Here is an 18,276-nt window from a genome sequence, read left to right as displayed (position 1 = left end):
CCCCCTTCCTCCCTTTTTCAAAGACAGTCTCCCCATCTCACCCAGGCTAGAAATGCACTGACAAGGCCTAATCCCACTACTGATTAGCAGAAGAGTTTCACCTTCTCCATTTTAGACCTAGGCTAGTTTGCTCCTCCTTAGACAACTTGAAGACTCCTTTCCTCCTAAGGGACACCTATGAATACTGAACTTAAGATAGACACCTGACCTGCGTATCTCACACATGGTCTGAGCTATTAAATAAATACCTGATTTTATCTTATTTTTTATCTCATTTGCCTCTCATATACCAGTAGTTTGCCAGGCAGCTTTGATAAGAAAATAGGTTCTACCATAACAACAATTCTTACCTTAACTGGAAAACTACATTTTCCAGTACGAACACCTTCTTCATCTGTTTGCCATTGATGCGGACGACTGGCCTCAGGAACATAGACGTCTTTCTTTCTCCTAAAACTCTGCCGTAATTTGTTCATTTTAACGTACACAACCTGGAGAAACAGAAAATATAACAAGAATTGTTAAGAAGTTAAATCTTTCTCAAAAATGATTCACCAACACTACCTTCTCCCTAAAAAATAAGAATGCCACCAAAAGATAAAACACAGAATGACTTGGACATAATACTTGACTCAGAATCAGCATCAGAAGGCCTGACCTCATGTATCAGTGCTCATACTTATTGGTTACCTGATTGCCTATCTCTGGGTAAGTTAGTCAACCTCACACTAAGCCTTATTTTTCTCACTTGTAAAATGCAATAAATATTAAAGTATCTGCCTCACAGAGTTGTTGTGGGTAAAATATTTGTAAACTTTAATGTGATTTATATGTATATATAATTCATTATATATATATTTACATATTATTTATACATAATATATATTCATATATTATACATAATACATATTATAAATATGTTTTTATATAATATATAATATATATGAAATATATAAATATATAAAATATATTTTATATATATAAAAAATCATTAATGAAAAAAATTGAACTGGCTTCATTTCCATTATTCTGTGTCTAAAATCTAGTGTGGACAAATTTACTTTGGGGGGGAAAAAGCCCAACTGCTATCATTTTTCTATAAAACTGACTACTATGGTGACCACATTTTCTGATCAAATGTCTCGGGGGGGGGGCTCATAAAGTAATGGGAGCTCTAGTAAGCAGGCCTGAAACAAAATCTCAGATCTGGCTTGTCAGAACAGAAGCAGGGGACAATCAATGGTCACTCCAAGAAGACAGAGTCAGTCTATGGCCTACTCAAGAGAACTGGGAGACATGGCAAGTGATAAGGCCAAGTCAGAGCCTTGGCATTTGCACCAAGGGATCCTGCAGAAGGCCTGAGACCAGCATGGTACTTCAACTCCCTACTCAGGGTCACAGCAAGGAATGAAATCAATTCTCAGTTGGGGATTCTGCAAGAAGAAAGAGGTCAACATTTGAACTAAACTGTTAGGAAACTGAAGGAAAAGTTAGAGGGTAAGGTACATAAGTGTCTAGAAACAGCCACATTCAGAACAGTAGAGGCATCCAGACTACAGAGGGGCAGGACCAAAGCCCCAAGTGACCCAGCACAAAGTTTCAATATAAGAACTGAGGCTATAAAATATGAGTAAACAAAAGAAAAAAACTAACCTCAATGAAGAAATATTATAGTTTAAGAGATGATCAAGAGGTTAACCTAGATGAAAAGAGTAACTACAAACAAATAAAAGTGGAACTTCTGAGAGGAAAAAAATTGGCTTACAAGGACTATAAGAGTATATAGAAGAAATGAAGCAAAGAAAAAAAGATGAAATTAAACCTGAAGAGGTCTTGGGAGAAAAAAAAAAGGAAAGAAAATAAGAAAAAAACAAGCAAAGAAAATAAACAACTTGATACAGAAGATGGAAAACCTTACCTAAGTAACAGACTTCCTGAAAAATAGAATGGAGCAATCAGAACTATATGACCACAGAAGACAATAAGAAATATTAGAACAAAATCAAAAGATTAGGGGGAAAAAAGAAAATGTAAGGTATATATTAGCAAAAACAAATGACAAGGAAAACAGGTTGAGGAGAGATAATATGATCATGATTGGACTTCTTAAAAACCATAACCAAACAAAACCCCAAGATACATTTCAAAAATACAAAAAGTTTAAAAGTTTAAAAAAAATCTATTGACCCACAGGGAAAAGTGAGAGCAGAAAGAATTTATCAATCATGCCTAGGCAAGGGGGGAAAAAAACCCTGAAAACAACCAGAAATGTTATAGCAAAATCCAGAGTTTCCAAGTCAAAGAAAAAAATATTCTGAGCAAGAAAAATGTCATGTACCAAGAAACCAATCAAAATCACATAAAATTCTGGTGCCAACAACTATGAAGAAGAGAAAATTTTGTGATACCATATTCCAAAAGGCAAAAGATAAAGGCTTACAAACCAAGTGTAACTTGGTTAAATATAATCCTGCGAAAGGAAAATGAACTATTGATGGAATTGAAAATTTTCAAGCATTCTTGATAGAAAGACCCAAGCTGAAATTAAAGTCTAAAAGGAAAAGACAGAAGCCAAGAGAAACCCAGAAAGGTAAATATATTTGAGGAACTATAAGGGGCTAAAGGATGATGAAATGCTTACATTATAATATGGAGAGAAGAGAAAAACTCCTTTAAGAATCTCACTTTCTTTAAGGATCACAAAGGGAGCTAAGTAACACACAATACAAAGCCTAGGTATATTTTTATTCTTTAGTCTTTAAAAAAAAAAGGGGGGGAGGGGTGATTGATATCTTAGCTTGACCTACTCCTCAGTGCCGCCTGGGAATTACAGAAGGTTAGAAAAGTGTCACTCAAAAGGCTTTTAATTCTTTTAAAAGATTTCTAACTCAAAAGCAGCGGTAGGGCAGCTAGGTGGCGCAGCAGATACAGCACCAGCCCTGAAGTCAGGAGGACCTCAGTTCAAAACTGGCCTCAGACCAAACACTTGACACTTATTGGCTGTGTGACCCCGGGCAGGTCACTTAACCCCAACTGCCTTAACAAAACAAACAAACAAACAAAACAAAGCAGCAGTATAACTGAAAAGTTTTCTCAAACAGGTGCAACGCAGACAGCGGTTAGATATCTAAAAACATTTTAAGTTGGTAGATATAGGGCAAAATACAGAAGCTATTTTAATAGTCTCTGAATATAAAATCAATTTGAAATGTGTCATATTTTAGTAAAACCAATTATCCTAAAACAATGGAAGAACTGAGGTATTTTTTAAATACATGGAACACTAAAGCTTATATGGAGAATATAATAGTTCTTTTCTATCTGATGTACCAACAGGACAAAGAACTTGTTCTTAACCTAGGATTAAATGAACCTAAGGCAAGAGTATTTCTTATCCCAACCATTTTAGTGATAGCAGTAGGTCACTACTGACAAATTCTCCGTCTGCAATCAATAGCATAAGCTAACCATTTCCCAAGATAAAGATCTGGTCATTTACTCAATACAGATGAAAAACAGTAAGCTAAAATAAGTTTCTTATTTTGTTAGGAGTTGAAATATGTCAAGTGGGAAAGGCACTCTCCTACTATTCTAAAGGAGGTGTGTTGGCTAACATTCACAAACAAAAGGGAAGGAAAATCAGGTTGGTAAAATAAACAATGTTCAAGAATAACAAGGCAACAAATTTGACAAGCTTGGGTCCTATGACATAACAGACTCTCAAAATTTTAAAGTGACACCTTCGGTTTTCTGTTAAAAGTTCAGCAAGGTTCCTCCCTGAACTATCAAGCACCTAAATCCAACAGAAGTTTTAAATAATGACGAAACCATGTGGTGAGGTTTATGATGCAAGAGGCTTCCTCTTAGAGGCAACTGCTAGCTTAGCAGCAAGAAACTGAAGATATTAACATGAATGTTATGTGGAAATTCAGCATCCTTGACAAATATTCACCCCAGCTTTTGCTTGTACAGTTCCAGTGATATGGAATTCACACTAAATATGGAAACACATTCCATTTTTTGATAAAGGTAATTGGGAACTTCTACCTTTCACAGTGAGTTGAAATCTGCCTCCTTATGATTTACTCATTTAAAAAGCTAAATCATCTCATATTTCTTTTTTCCTCATACCTGATGGCTAGTAAATAAATCATCTATTCTTTCTTTATAATATCTCTCAGTAATCCTTCCTGCCAATTCCCATTTATTCATATCAATTTTTAAAATATTGCTATATGCCTATTAAAAGCAAGGCTTTTCAACACTAATATTCTACAAATATTGTTATGTAGATCAATCAGCCAATATTTATTAAATGACTACTGTCTACCAGATACTATGTTGGGTGCTGGGGATAAAAAGGCAAAATGAAATAGTCCTTATATTCAAGGAGCTTCTGGCCCACCTGCCACAAGTCCTAGCATGGAACATTAGTCTCTGAAGAACTAAAAAAATAAACATCACTCAAAAGGCAACGAAATGGCACACAGCCCATAATGAACTACAAAGATCTAAACAAAGAATGTTGTCAAAATAATGTATCGTTGAAAAAATAGATGGGTTGGTCACAGGGACAGAGTAAGAGATAACTGCTGCATATAGACAGACCATGTATTCTACTGGTATCCTGAGGATGTCAAAAGAAAATAAGGTCTGTTGTTTGGATACCTTGTGGCAGACTTATGAAAGGCCGTGGATGAGGTGGGCAGGATGTCAGGGACAGATGCCTGCGATCTACCTGATGAGGTCACAGATCCATTGAGTACTTGAATGTGAGTGACTATGTTATGCACTGTCGATTCAAATTAAGAAAAAGTCAGATCTTGCCCTCAAGCAATTTCTAACTTCATACAGGGGAAAGACATGCATACAAATAATTACTGCAGCCCAGGAGAATCTGCCTTGCTCTTCTATCTCTTCGAATTATCACTATCCTCTGAGCCTGAGGAAATAATTCACAGAGAGATAATTTCTGAGATCCCAGCATAGGAAAAGGATTGCCCAATCCTTCCCCACACCACCACCCCTTCCCACAGTGCCTATGGTTGTGACAATTCTTTTTTTAAACAGGAACAGAAGCTATCATATTTTGTTTACAGCAGTAACTTAAATGTTTGATAAATTTACTTTATGAATTAATATCTCCCTTCTTTCCTCTACTGAAAGGACACAGTAAATAAAGTTTACCACAGAACACAGTACATATCTAGAATTTGGAATTATATACAGAACAAAAAGAAGCTGGATAGAATTCAATGTTAGGCTTTAAGCATTTTAAGAAGGAATCCCTGGACTTTTCTCTTGTTTGCATTACACAAATCTTCTATTGGAGATGTCATTATTTTAAGTATAATTCTCCTATAGGGTTGCCAATAATATATGGCTTCCAGGGATAATCATGTGCAGTTCTGGACAGAAATCTCCTAGCATTCCCCTCCTTGACCATCATGGAGTTAGTTCTGTCTTTGTACTGATGCCACTAGACTTGACTAATATAATTTAGCCCACCTTTCAATCAATAAAGTGGGGGAGGGAAAGGGCAGAACCGGCATTGGGAGAGAGAGAACCCTTGGATGCAAGATTGGGGCAAGCTGGCTGGGCCTGACAGATACTAGAAAGAGCAACAGCTCTGGAGCCACTGGACCTGGGTTCAAAACTTGCTTTTTGATACTTACCTTAGCATTCCTAAGCCTCGGTCAGGTTTAGAAGTACTGTCCGTACAAAAGGGAATTCCTGTATGTCTTAGCACAAAAGTATCAGGAAAAATCTCTAAGAATTATGGAGCTTGACAAAGGAACCTAAAAAAGACATGAGGTCCTCATCCTTACTTAAGTTTAAGTAATCCTAGAAAAAAGATTATTTGCCATATTTCAAAAATCTCTACAACTTCCCTCAGAAATCCATTCCTCAATGTTAAATTATACTTAGAGAAAGTAGCTCTGCTTCATGTAGGCTTGAGCCACTTATCAGTAATAAATTCCATTAAGGTTCTTTTGGTTTGAAAGATATTAAAGCTGCACTTAGATACTATAATAAAACTATGCCACTGATACAGTGTTCACCATGTGAAAATGATTCTTATCCACATTTAATTTCATGTGAAGCTCCTTTAAAGATTACACAATAGTTAGACCAGATAAAGATTAATCAAGTTAGCTACCTAGGGATCTTAGTTTATTTCAGTTAATAGTTTCATTCATAAATTAACTAACAGTAAATGATTCAAGTACATATTAATAGTGCCTCTACCCTTCAGTACTGCTCACCATGAAGCATATTTGGCTTCATCACCATCAACTCCCTATCCAGTATTTAACTGTTTTTTTACCTTTCATCCACCCACTTTAACAGCAGGACCCCCCTGTTTATTTGAAAATATGAAGCTTTTCTGGGGGCAGCTATGTGGCACATCGGATAGAGCACCAGGCCCTACAGTCAGAAGGACCCAAGTTCAAATCCAGCCTCAGACACATAACAGTAGCTGTGTGACTGGGAAAGTCACTTAAGCCCAATTGCCTCACCAACAAAAAATAAAACAAACAAAAAAACTGAAGCTTTTCTAACTTTAGTTCTTTAGATACAAGAAATAAAAAATCAGCATTTCATAAACTGGAGTACCTTTGAACCTCTGGCCTATTTAACACACCTGAACCAAGTGGGGATCTCAGGGGTTGAAGGAATACTACTTCAGTCCATGTTAAGTTAAATACTCAAGAGCCATCTTTTCCAAGGAATCACTTTGTATTTTATATTGAAACCAAACTTCACCCAGTAAATTGGCAGCCTACTATTCAAGTAAACTATTAGCCAAATACAACTAACTCAAGTGCAAATGCCTTTAGGGTTTATGGCCTTTTACAGATAAAACATTATCTATCCTCATCAGAACAGTGCTGCTATAAGGATTATTTATTGTGAATTCCTTCTGTGTGGTTAGACTATGTAGCCACTAAAGTCCCTTCCAACTCTCAAATTCTGTATTTTCTTTGGGCTGGTCAGCTGAACAAAATGATTTTCCCTTTGGGTCATGAATCTGAATCAGTCAATGAAAACCCCTTACCATCTTCCCTGGTTTACTGTTTTTTCCTCCAGTACAGACAATTCAGTTTAGTCTCTCCCTTGTTCCCTTTCCAAAAGTATGTGTGAGTAGTTGGTAAACACCTCTGAGAAATCTGAAGATCTGGAATAACAATGAGAGGAGAGCTAGGAGATCATTAAAGGTGAATGTTTCCATTCAGGAATATTTAGTCTAATTTCCTTTTTACTCAGCTCTTTGTATAATAAACTACGTGATTGCAAGAGGAAAAAAAATAAAATTAAAAATGATAGTACTGCCCCACTTTGATTTAGCAAGGAACATCTTGATACTAAAGGGCAGAATGACTGAGAATGCCAGCCTACTTTTTTACACTGAATTTCTCTTACCCAGCATCTGCCAGAGTGGGAGGAGGCGAAGGTGTGAGAATCTGGAGAGTCAGAGAAGAATGAGTGTGGCTTAGATGGGAAGTAAAAAGAGAAAAATGTCACTTGGAAAAAATACTAGAAATAGGCTAAGAAAAAAAGCAACAGCAAAAAGAAGAAGGAGAAGAAGCAGAAGCAGAAGCAGAAGCAGAAGCAGAAGAAGAAGCAGAAGCAGAAGCAGAAGCAGAAGAAGAAGCAGAAGAAGAAGAAGAAGAAGAAGAAGAAGAAGAAGAAGAAGAAGAAGAAGAAGAAGAAGAAGAAGAAGCAGCAGCAGCAGCAGCAGCAGCTAACTCCAAAAGCAAACTTTGTGTAACAACAAATAACACGCTTTAAGAGAAATTGGGACAGACCGTCTGTCAGACAGTGAACTTTGGCTTTTAAGAGATATTATTGTTGGCCACTAATATGAACTTAATTCTTAACTTCCAAAGGTACTTGGTGGTTTCTTACAAAGTCCTACTTGAGTGCTTCATTATATCCAATTTCACCAGCACCTGTTAAACATCTACTCTGTGCCAGGTATTATGAACAAATGAATGAGCACGTACTTATATGTGCCAGGTACTTCCCTAAATACTAATGATACAAATACAAAAGCAAGAAAGTCCCTACCTTTAGAGAGCTTACATTCCTAGTAGAGGAGACAACATGTATTTGGGAGGTGCAGTAAAGAACAAAGTGTCTGGAGAAATCACCAGAATGGTGACTTGACCCATAAGGCAGTAAATCGGCCCTTTCTCTGTACAATGGTAGTACATGTGCTATAGTATCAGTATGGGATGTGCAGCATATGTAGCAATGTGTAGTATTCGTGCGATTATTGAGTAGGACTAGAAGGATGGGAAGGCGGCTAGATGGGATGTGAAGCATGATCTAGTTGGAGTGGTCTGGGGCTGGCTGGAAACAGTGAGCCAGCTGAATGATTTCAATAATCAAGGTAGCTAGGAACAATGTTCACCTGTCCTACATGTGGAGGATACACAAAGAACAAAGACAAACAGTTCCTGCCCTCAACAAGCTTATGTTCTTTTAGGGAAATCAACACACACACAAATAAGAAAATATGAAATACACACAAAGTTATTTCTGTGAGTAGGTGCTTGAGCAGAGGGCATTTCTAACAATCAGAAAGCTAAGGAAATGCCTAGTGGAGAAAGCAGCACTTGAGCTGAGTCTTGAAGGAAGCTAGGGATTCCAAGAAGACATAAGAAGAGATCGTTCTCCACATGGGAGAGAACCTGTGCGGAGTACAGAGGGAATGTGATGTAGAGGAAACAGTCCAACTTGGCTTGAATCTGTGTGTGTGAAGGGGAATTATGGGAAGTTGGGCTAGATTCCAGAATGATAAGTTGGAGACATGTTGTAGAGGACTTTATGTGCCAAAGAGGAGTTTTGTCTGATCCTAGATGCAACAGAGAGCTACTAAGGCTTCTTCAGCAGAAAAGTGACATGGTCAGATCTATATTTTAAGGATTAATTTCATAGTGTTCAGGATATGAGAGCAAGGGGAGATACAGAAGGCTGGGAGACCAGTTAAGAGGTCATTCCACTTCAGGCAAAGGGCCAATAAGGGCCTTAACTAAGGTGATGGGTAACCTATGAGAAGAGAGAAAGGGATAGATGGAAAAGATGTTGTAGAAGTAGAATCAACAAGACTTGACAACTGAATGGATATGGTGGGGAAAAGAAGAGAAAAAAGTATCATGAAAAATAAAATTAATTATATTTTCACTGAAAGTAAATGACTAGTTACTGATGTGAAGTCATTTCTGAATGAGCTGTCTGTAAACAGTGAGACCACTGACTTTCTAGGGCAAAAGTAAAAATCCACCAATACCAAATTCGAATAAAAATGAGAAGACAGAGTGTACAACTAAGGCAGTACCAAATAGACTTATGTAAACAAGCTACTGACTAGTAAAAATGAGAAATGGACAAGAGAATATTGACAGACTATCACTATTTCCTAAGGAAGTTTAACCAATGTAAGTCAGTCACCAAAATTAGGAAACCAGGAAAGCTCAGAAACAGCCATAACCACCAAAAATTATCTTCTTACTAAGCGGAAAGATACGGCAGCCAGGGGCAACCGTAGCTTCGAATAAACTAAGCTGTAAAACCTTACAGAGGAGGATGGTGGATGATTACGAGCAATATCATCTCGAAGAAAGTGAAAGACAGTGGAAAGACAAGAAGTTTACATGAGCAGGTGCTAGAGGTGGAAGAGGGGGAGGTCCAAAGAGCCAAAAGCATGCTTTGGAAATGCCTAGAATGAAATTGGAAAGATAATAATTTTCAAATTAAAAACAACAACAACCGTAAACTGTGTCAAGATTTCTTGTAACAAAGTCTTCCCTTCAGCAAGGGTGGTAGAACCACCCTATTTGAATTTTAACATTATATACCCCCAATGTACTTCAAGAATAAGTAGAAAGAGCTCTAAAGAAAACAAAAAAAGGGCAGGTAAAATAGACCAAGTATATACAGAGAAGACCTATGTTGAAGGTGACACAATTTTGAGTTCATTGACGGACCTGATTTTCAAAATTATTTTAAAATACAGACAATACCAATGGATGAGGGAAAAAAGTAAACAGACTTTCAAAGGATCTCAGGACAAAATATTTAAAGCTACAAGAGACCTCAGAGGCCACCTTGTTCAACACCATTTTGCAGATGTGGAAACTCAGGGCTACAGAGAGGGGGAGGTGACATGAGTTGGCAGCAGCATCTCAAGGATCCTAACCCCAGAATCCAGGTTCACTACTCTTTTCATTAAAATTCTCTACTAAAGGGTTTTTATCTTTCTGTAGTTCCTGGATACTCTGGATCTCTTCTGTCCCTTAACACACTCTATCCTAAATTATAGTTGAACCTATTTGTTCAATGGACTTTTTTAACTTTTAACTCTTTTAAAAGCTCACCACATTATTTTTCATTGACTTGAATGTAGTAGTCATGAATTCGTCAATTGACTTCTATCCTTCTTTATTAACATCCAAAAAAGGAAACAGAAAATATCAATAATAATCAGCAATACTTTCCCACCTCTACAACTTTCATGAGGATAATCATGAAAAGACACCTTTACTAAAGGCACAACAAACGAACAAGTATGTAGCCACACATTAGATTTTATAGCAAAACAGTTTTATGATCAATTAACTGAAAAGTTTAGGAAATACAAGATCCCATGGTATTCATGGCTTCTTGACTACAAAAACACATTTTTTTCCAATGGAGGAAAACACAACCTTAAAGACTCTCCTCCAACAAAGTGTGCCTCCCACGCATATGTCAAAATTATACAAGAATCCTTGAAAGATGTACCAGCTTTGTTCAGATGACCCTCTGATTATCAATACTAAGCAAGGCATAAAATAGGAAAATGTATGCTTTCCAAAGCATTCGGTATCGTAACACAGAATGAACAATGCAGTATGGACACAGATGGTGTAACTGAGGTTGGCCAGTGCAACATGCAAACAGATGATAAGGGCCTCCAGATCTCCTTGTTCAGAAATGCCACTGTGTCAATTCATCAAGCCCCAGAATCGCTCGAGAGAGTTTGGCCTATCCACACTGGGAGAAAAAAGTGGACGAACAATGTGCTGAGTTAATGGAATTAAAGGTAAGGCCAGAAATGAACAAGAAGAAAATGGGCTAGCATACCTTCGGGAAGTTGCATATTGCTTTTAATGACCCTAAGCTTCTCTGAAATAAAGGCCAATCTTTTTAACAGAAATATTCTTCTGGTGATGTTGTCGGGCTATGATTAACACAATCTCCAAAGAATTAAAGTTGAGGGTCACTCAAGAAGGAATTAAGAGGTGTGGAGTAGGCGAGAGCAGACCACAACATATTACTGAAAAACTTCACAGGAAGAGTGACATAAAATATGTCATCGAGATCTACGTCCAGAAATGGTGAGCCAACCATATAGCAAACCAAACTACAACTGACATCTAACCAAAGACCTCAATGGAGATAGTCCAAGACTCTGAACTCAAGAGTCTTGGGAAGAGCAATTCCTCACCTGTCTCCCCCTCACCTCCAATACCTCCTGCTCTGCTTACAATACAGGCCCACAGCTATCACTGAGAAGGAACCCACCTTCCCTCAATATCTCCAAAACCAACTGCCACCAATAAGCAAGTAACCAAGAGCCCTGGAAATGGCAGCATGCCAAGGCCTCTGACATGTTTCTAGCCTAGCTCCCCAAAGCCATTATCCTGGTAAAAAATACTCTGGGAGAAGAAGCCTAGCAAACGCTTCCTGGGTGCTTCATCACAGCTACCGAAGAACCAGGAAAAAAAGTTCTTGCCACCAAAGTATTTGGCACTGTCAAATGGTTAAACATCTGAAACTGATAGGATTTTATCAGCAGAAGTGAAATTAAACAAGACGAATTAACATGTTTTGCTGCTGTACCTTAAGGACGACTGGACTTCTCAATCTGACTTGATACTAAAACATTCTATGTGTTGTCTCCTCCACTAAATGTGAGCCCCTTGAGAGCAGGAACTGTCTTAAATTTTCTATTTGTATCCCCAGCACTTAGCACAGGGCTTTGCATATAGTAAGTGCATGAAAACTACTTTTTCATTCATTCCTAAGAGACAGGTAGCCTACACACCCAAGAACAGCTGTGGCCAAAATAATCTATTACCTGGGGGCCAATCCTTCAAATTTAGCATTAAGGCTCAAACTCATAGCTTTTACACCTCTAAAAGAAAGGATAATGTGGTGAAAATAATGATGAATTTTAAGTCAGGATTTAAATGTGAATTATGACTTTGTTACTTACAATCTGTGTGACCCTAAGAAAGATATTTGTGCCTCAGTTTCCTCTTATGGAGATAATATCTCTACTACCTACCTTGAAGGCTGTTGTGAGGCTCAAATGATCTCTGTGTTCCCTTCCAACCTGAAAACCCTAATATCCTAAATGAGATAATGGTGCAAAGTCACTCCCAGTTTCTAATTCAACCTTCAAAGAATCTAGAGTCACCTTCATGCTATTATAAGGCAAAAGACTAGAACTTTAGTTGATAATGTATGTTTTACTTACACACACACACACACACACACCACACACACACACACACCCCCTACCTTTTTCTCACTAGTTAGTATCTTTAAGCTTTATTTTTAACAGCAAATCTTTGATTTGGTCAAGTCAAAAAGTGTTTATTGAGCACCTACCATATCCCAGGCACTGAGATTCAATGAAAAGGCAGAAAACAGGTGCAGACATTCCACCTGAAAGGCACATGCAGGTCCTACAAGGTTCTTACTTCCGACTCAATCAATGAAGCTCTTCAACTATGTGAATAATCATACTTCTCCTACTTTACAGCCACAGCCGATCTAAACTACAAAGGCAAGCTGTATTATAGCACTTTTTTTTTACATCCATGCGTAGAAATTCTAGTCAATTAAATGATATGGCAACATTTATACAACTTCCTAACATTTGCTGAAAGTACTTTAGATACAATTTCAAACCCTCACTGTAAGACATTCCCTTACATATATAATAAGAGGTTAGAATGATTTTTTTTAAAAGAGTAAGTAGCTCAGTAAAGACAGATTTTCCTGTAGGAAAAAAAAATTTATCTCAGCATATAAAGTAATTTCCTATTCCTGGATAAGAAACAAAAATAATCATTCAGATTGGACAGGTTGGACCCAATTGCTTTGTCATAGATTAATTTAGGTGCTAAATTACAGGAATTCTGCCAATAAATAAAACTTCAGATGAAAATGGACAATTATACTCTATAACGAGACCTAAAAACATAGTAAATATTTCATTCAGATTCACCTGCCAAGAAGATTAAGTTTTGCCCCATTAGAAGGCTTTTGACAGTAAACAAAAGCTTTGGTAGAACTCTGTAGTAAAGAACATAATCAAACTATTAGGTTTCTTTTTTCTATAATATCCAAATGAAATCTTCTGAGATAGAGTGAGGTTGTAGTGATATTTTCATTAGCTATTTAAAAAACACCAAATAACGAGTGTACCATTATTTCTTGGTATTCTGAAGAAAGGAATGCTGGATGCATTATGATACAACTCTGGGACTATAATGCAAATGTCATTTTTCATAACTATTATAGTACCAGAGTAGGTGTAGTTCAGTTGAAATGTACAGTTTTCTACAGGACTTGGAAACACACATGCACAGAAAATTCTGTATGAAAAGGAAAAGCTGCCATCTCAGAAAAGGTGATTTACCTTTTGGGGCCTCAGTTTCCTCACCTGTACAAGGAAGGAGCTAAACTAGATCATCTGCAAGGTTTCTTCTAGATCTAAGTCCTATGGTTTAGGATTTTTGACAAAAGACATTTTTTAGCAAAAAAATCAAAACAGAACAGAATAGAAAAGATAACTTGGTTCCTCTACATCAGCAACTCTCAATCTTTCTTAGACGACACTAGTCCTATGTTCTAAATCACCCCCACTTACTCCCCCATACCCTGAATTACATGTCACTTGGGGACAGGCTGTGGGAGCCAGATGAGGCATTGGGAGCACTAAAGTCAGATAATAAACGGTGGGACATCAAAAACTAGCATCAACTCTCTACTGACTTTAAATTTAATGCTCTCTGTCAAGCATCTCCAACTTACGTCACTGTGTTGAGAGATTTTGGCTCTAGGCAGACAAAGGAAGTCCCTGTTTGGCTTCCAAGATCATGCCCAGAAAAATTGTGAGTTGTGTACATGCTATCCATTATGTCGAGCAGCCACCGTCTCTCCCTCCACCCCCCCCCCATAATAATTAAAGAGTTCCTTATTTCATGTGGTAAGAGACTCAGAGCTGGAAATAAGCTTAGATGCCCTCTGGTTCAATCCTGTCATTTTAGAGATGAGAGGTCTGAGACCCAAAGAATAAAGTGACTTGTCCACAGTCACACAAAGCAGTAAGCAGCAAAGGTGGTATTTCAACCCTGATGATACGATTCCAAATCCATTATTCTCTCCACATATTATCACAATGCCTCTCTCATAAGGCTTAGTGAAACATCTGCCCAGGTTTCATTTTGTTGCACCTAGGTAATGATTGCTATGAGCCTTCTTAGTATGTGTGTAAGGATGTGTTTCTTAGAAAATTTTTAAACTGCATGTGCAAATGTACACACGTACACACACACAAAGTTAAATTAATTACTGAAGCCTTCTCCCCAAATATGAGATCACTGTACATTGTAAGCTTCGTCTCTGCCACAAAGAGAACCTGAGTTGGCATTTATACAGAGAATCCCAAGTGAAAAGCTATAATCACCTTTAGCAAGAGCCTTTGATCTCTCATTAGAGAGAAAAACTCAAGCCCATCCTCCTGGCAATGGCCAAGCAATTTAGAGTCAGAGCTCCCCAGAAGTTACGTAATTGATACCATCCTGTGTAACAGCAATTCTCAGAGCATATGCCATAGCACAGCGTCCTCCAAGTTTCACTTCGATATGTCATGACACCCCTCGCACACCACCATATTCCCCCAACATTGCCGCCTGCTCTTCTGGAGTTGGTATGGGGAAAGGCACTGCCCCAACCTGCTTCCTCCATGGAAACGTAGGGGAAATAAAGAAAAGAGAAGGGAGGGCGTGCGATGACAAACACATGGAATGAGGAGAGGCAGAGGAATCCCAAGGATAAAGAGCCTTGAGTCTAGAGACCCAATTGCCATGGGACTCTTCTTTGTTGACAATTTAAGTTGTCAACATTACGCTACAAAGTTATTACAAATCCTCACAGCAGGAACTCTGTGCCATGAACAACAAAAATGAGAACCAGTGCTGCATGCCTAGAAAATTGATTGTCTGCCACCCCTCCTTCTTGTTTTAACCCAAAAAGCCAGAAGAAAAAGTCTCTCGACTTCCAATTATAACTTCATAGCCCCAGAGCATTTGGATACTACAGGTAAGCACTTTCATATGCCTCAGTTAGCAAACTTCAAGTGCTGAGGGGAATGGATTAGGGCACTCTAATCCTACGCCTCTCAATCCCCTCAACAAACTGCAACGTTCAAAGATCCCAAAGCTTTTATCTGGAAGTGGAGCTAACAGATAACACTTTGATTCCCTACCAATAATCACCCCTCAAAGGAAGACTGTCTCTGGAACACCAGAGATGGGATCGTACTTCCCCAGTACAAAAGAAGAGAACTGGGAAGCCATCTTAAGAGATGCCATACCACTACTCCAATCAGGGTATACACTTGTAGATGTGCAGCATGCTTCCCTTGCCCTAGTCCATCCTGTGGTCTCCATCAGATGTACAAAATATCCTTTAATACACACAAATCTTGTGCTGGGATTTTTTCCTACTTCCCTCCCTGGTGCAGAGGCTGATTTACCTCAACAATCACTCCTTTTGGCCTTTTACCTCAAAATATAGGAGTTGAAATGGGGTAGTATAAACTGATCACAACGGGAAGGGAGTAAGCACCCAGTGTGCGCCTGGCACCGTACTCAGCACTTTAAAAATATCATTTCATTTGTTCCTGACAACTGCAATGTAGATGGATGCTATTATCCCCATTTTACAGTTGGGGAAACTGAGGCAAAGACTAAATTACTTGACACAAGGTCACAAAGCTAGGCAGTATCTGAGGCTGAATTTGAACTCAGGCCTTCCTGACTCCTGGCTCAGCCCACCACCTCACTCAAATAACCTTCATTCAAATTGCTGCAGCAAATGGCCCTAACTGCCTATTTTGTGTAAAGTACCATAGGTGGCACACACAGTGACTAGAGTGACAGACATGGAGTCAGGAAGCCCTGAGAGGTAGAATTCAGCTTCTGGCAATTACTAGCTGTTTGATTGTGGGCAAGTCAGTTCAGGGTAGGTGCCTGATAAATGTCTATAAAATCAAAGAGAATGTCATGAAAGGAAATAAAATTAAGTCCAGAGGATCGGGTATGGGGAGTCATTCATGTGCAAATGGCATCATCACAACCCACTTATTCATAGGTCGGATTTCTGACAACCTACACCATCTGGAACAACCACAAGTAAGGAAAAAAAGAAAAGAGGAAAGGAGAAGTGAGGGAGGAAGAGGAAAGGGAGGAGAAAGAGAAGAGGAGAGAGAAGAGGGAGGAGGGGGGGAGGAAGAGATGGAGAAGAAGTAGAAGAGAGGAGAGAAGCTACTGAAATAGCTGTCCCAAAGACAACCACAGAAGGAAAGATCTCACACATTCAGAATTTACTGACCCTCAGTCTATATTAAGATCTAACTATTTTGTGAGCTCATTTCCCGCACCACAGAAGATCAAAATAGATTTTTTAAAAATTAGAAGGTAGAGGGCTACAAGAGGCAGGCCTCCTGACAGTAGAAGTAGCAAGCAATAATAAGAGAGAAGACAGGAGAACTACTGTATTACAGCCCAGAACAATAATGAATGGTTATAATGATGACTGAGTCATCAAGAAGCTGTTAAATTATGTTTCATATATTCTGCTTAAGAAAGCAGGAATAGCAATACATTTTAAAAATGTTTTCAACAAAATGGCAAAAAAAATTTTTAAACATTTTTAAAGAATATTCTTCAGTAGCTGTAAAAATTCCCCTTAGTCTCGCCAAATATCAGATAATGGTGCCTAAAATTGAACCTGTAAGAGCAGAAAACAACTTTGAACCTCTGCACTTAAACATGTGAACTAATATGGAAAATACAAGGAAGAGAATTTTGTTCTTCAGAGAGGTAGTAACACAGCTGTTATTCATGTAATGCTCTCAAATACCATGGGAATTAAGTAGTACAGGTATTATTATCTCCATTTAACAAATGAGGAAATTGAAGCCTGAAGAGTGCAAAGTTAAAAATCTGTACACCCCCCCCCCCCCAATTTACTTGTACTTGGAAAATTTCTTGGTCAATGGAGCTACAACCGCCTTCTACTCAAAGAATCAAGTTCAACCACTAAAGAAAATGAAAGCAAAGGTCATGCACTGGGAAGGAGAGCCATAAATCAGCTGTGCCGCATTCAGTATCTTCCAGCGCTTAGCACAGAGTCTGGAACACAGGAGGCACTTAATATTCATTAACTTATAGTACCTGAAGAACTAACACTTGTCCCCGAGGAAAACAAAAAAGTAAAAATCCTTCTAGCAATGACAGAAAGACAACCCATACAAAATTAGGATTTTTCGCTCATTCCGCTTTCAAACTTACTCAAAGAAGCTGCAGCAATTCAATCCAATGAACATTTATCAAGTACCTACAATGTATCAGAGGGCAGCTAGGTGGGGAAGTGGGGGAGGGGAGAGGCCTGAAATCGGGAAGACCTTAGTTCCAATCCAGCCTCAGACACTTACTAGCTGGGTGACTCTGGGCAAACAAATCACTTAACCCTGTCTGTCTCAGTTTCCTTATCTGTAAAATTAGCTCGAGAAGGAAATGGCAAACCACTCCAGCACCTTTGCTGAAAAAAACCCAAATGGGGTCACAAAGGGTCGGACACAACTGAAATGACCAAAAAGCAACAACAACTAGTATACCAGGCACCATGCTAGGCACATCTGGTTAGAGTAAGCACGTAGAAAGGCAAATAGTTTAATAAACCCATATTTTACAGCTGTCATGACAGTGAAACCCCCCCAAAAAGAGAAATCAATGTACACTTAATATTTTTAATAAAGGTTTTGCAGACAAGAGCTCCTGAGTTGTTTGAAAAGAAAAGTGAGATGGCAAATCACAACTAAACTTATAATTCTTATTCTGATAATCACCATTATGTCCTACAAGGTAATTCTTAACATAGCTACCAAACTGTTGTTGTTAAAACACAGATCTGATCCTATCACTC

At 38.3% G+C, this 18,276-nt stretch overlaps 1 protein-coding gene across 7 annotated transcripts in view; it reads right to left on the bottom strand.

Moving 5' to 3' along the window:
- The window catches only part of NUMB (NUMB endocytic adaptor protein), a 175,000-nt gene that overhangs the window by 85,753 nt on the left and 70,971 nt on the right, over nucleotides 1-18,276 (bottom strand). For all 7 annotated transcript variants that reach the window (XM_020986347.2, XM_020986348.2, XM_078151484.1 and 4 more), the window contains one exon: nucleotides 351-491. In XM_020986347.2, the coding sequence (XP_020842006.1) occupies nucleotides 351-476 (126 nt within the window). In that variant the 5' untranslated portion in view covers nucleotides 477-491. Of the gene's footprint in view, nucleotides 1-350; nucleotides 492-18,276 lie in introns of those variants that run through there.

The sequence above is a fragment of the Phascolarctos cinereus genome, unplaced genomic scaffold, assembly GCF_003287225.1.
Source record: "Phascolarctos cinereus isolate Bilbo 61053 unplaced genomic scaffold, phaCin_HiC Scaffold_3;HRSCAF=262, whole genome shotgun sequence".
NCBI classification, from domain to species: Eukaryota; Metazoa; Chordata; class Mammalia; order Diprotodontia; family Phascolarctidae; genus Phascolarctos; species Phascolarctos cinereus.
The sequence above is the reverse complement of the archived record's forward strand: the minus strand, read 5'-3'. Positions and strand labels throughout refer to the sequence as shown.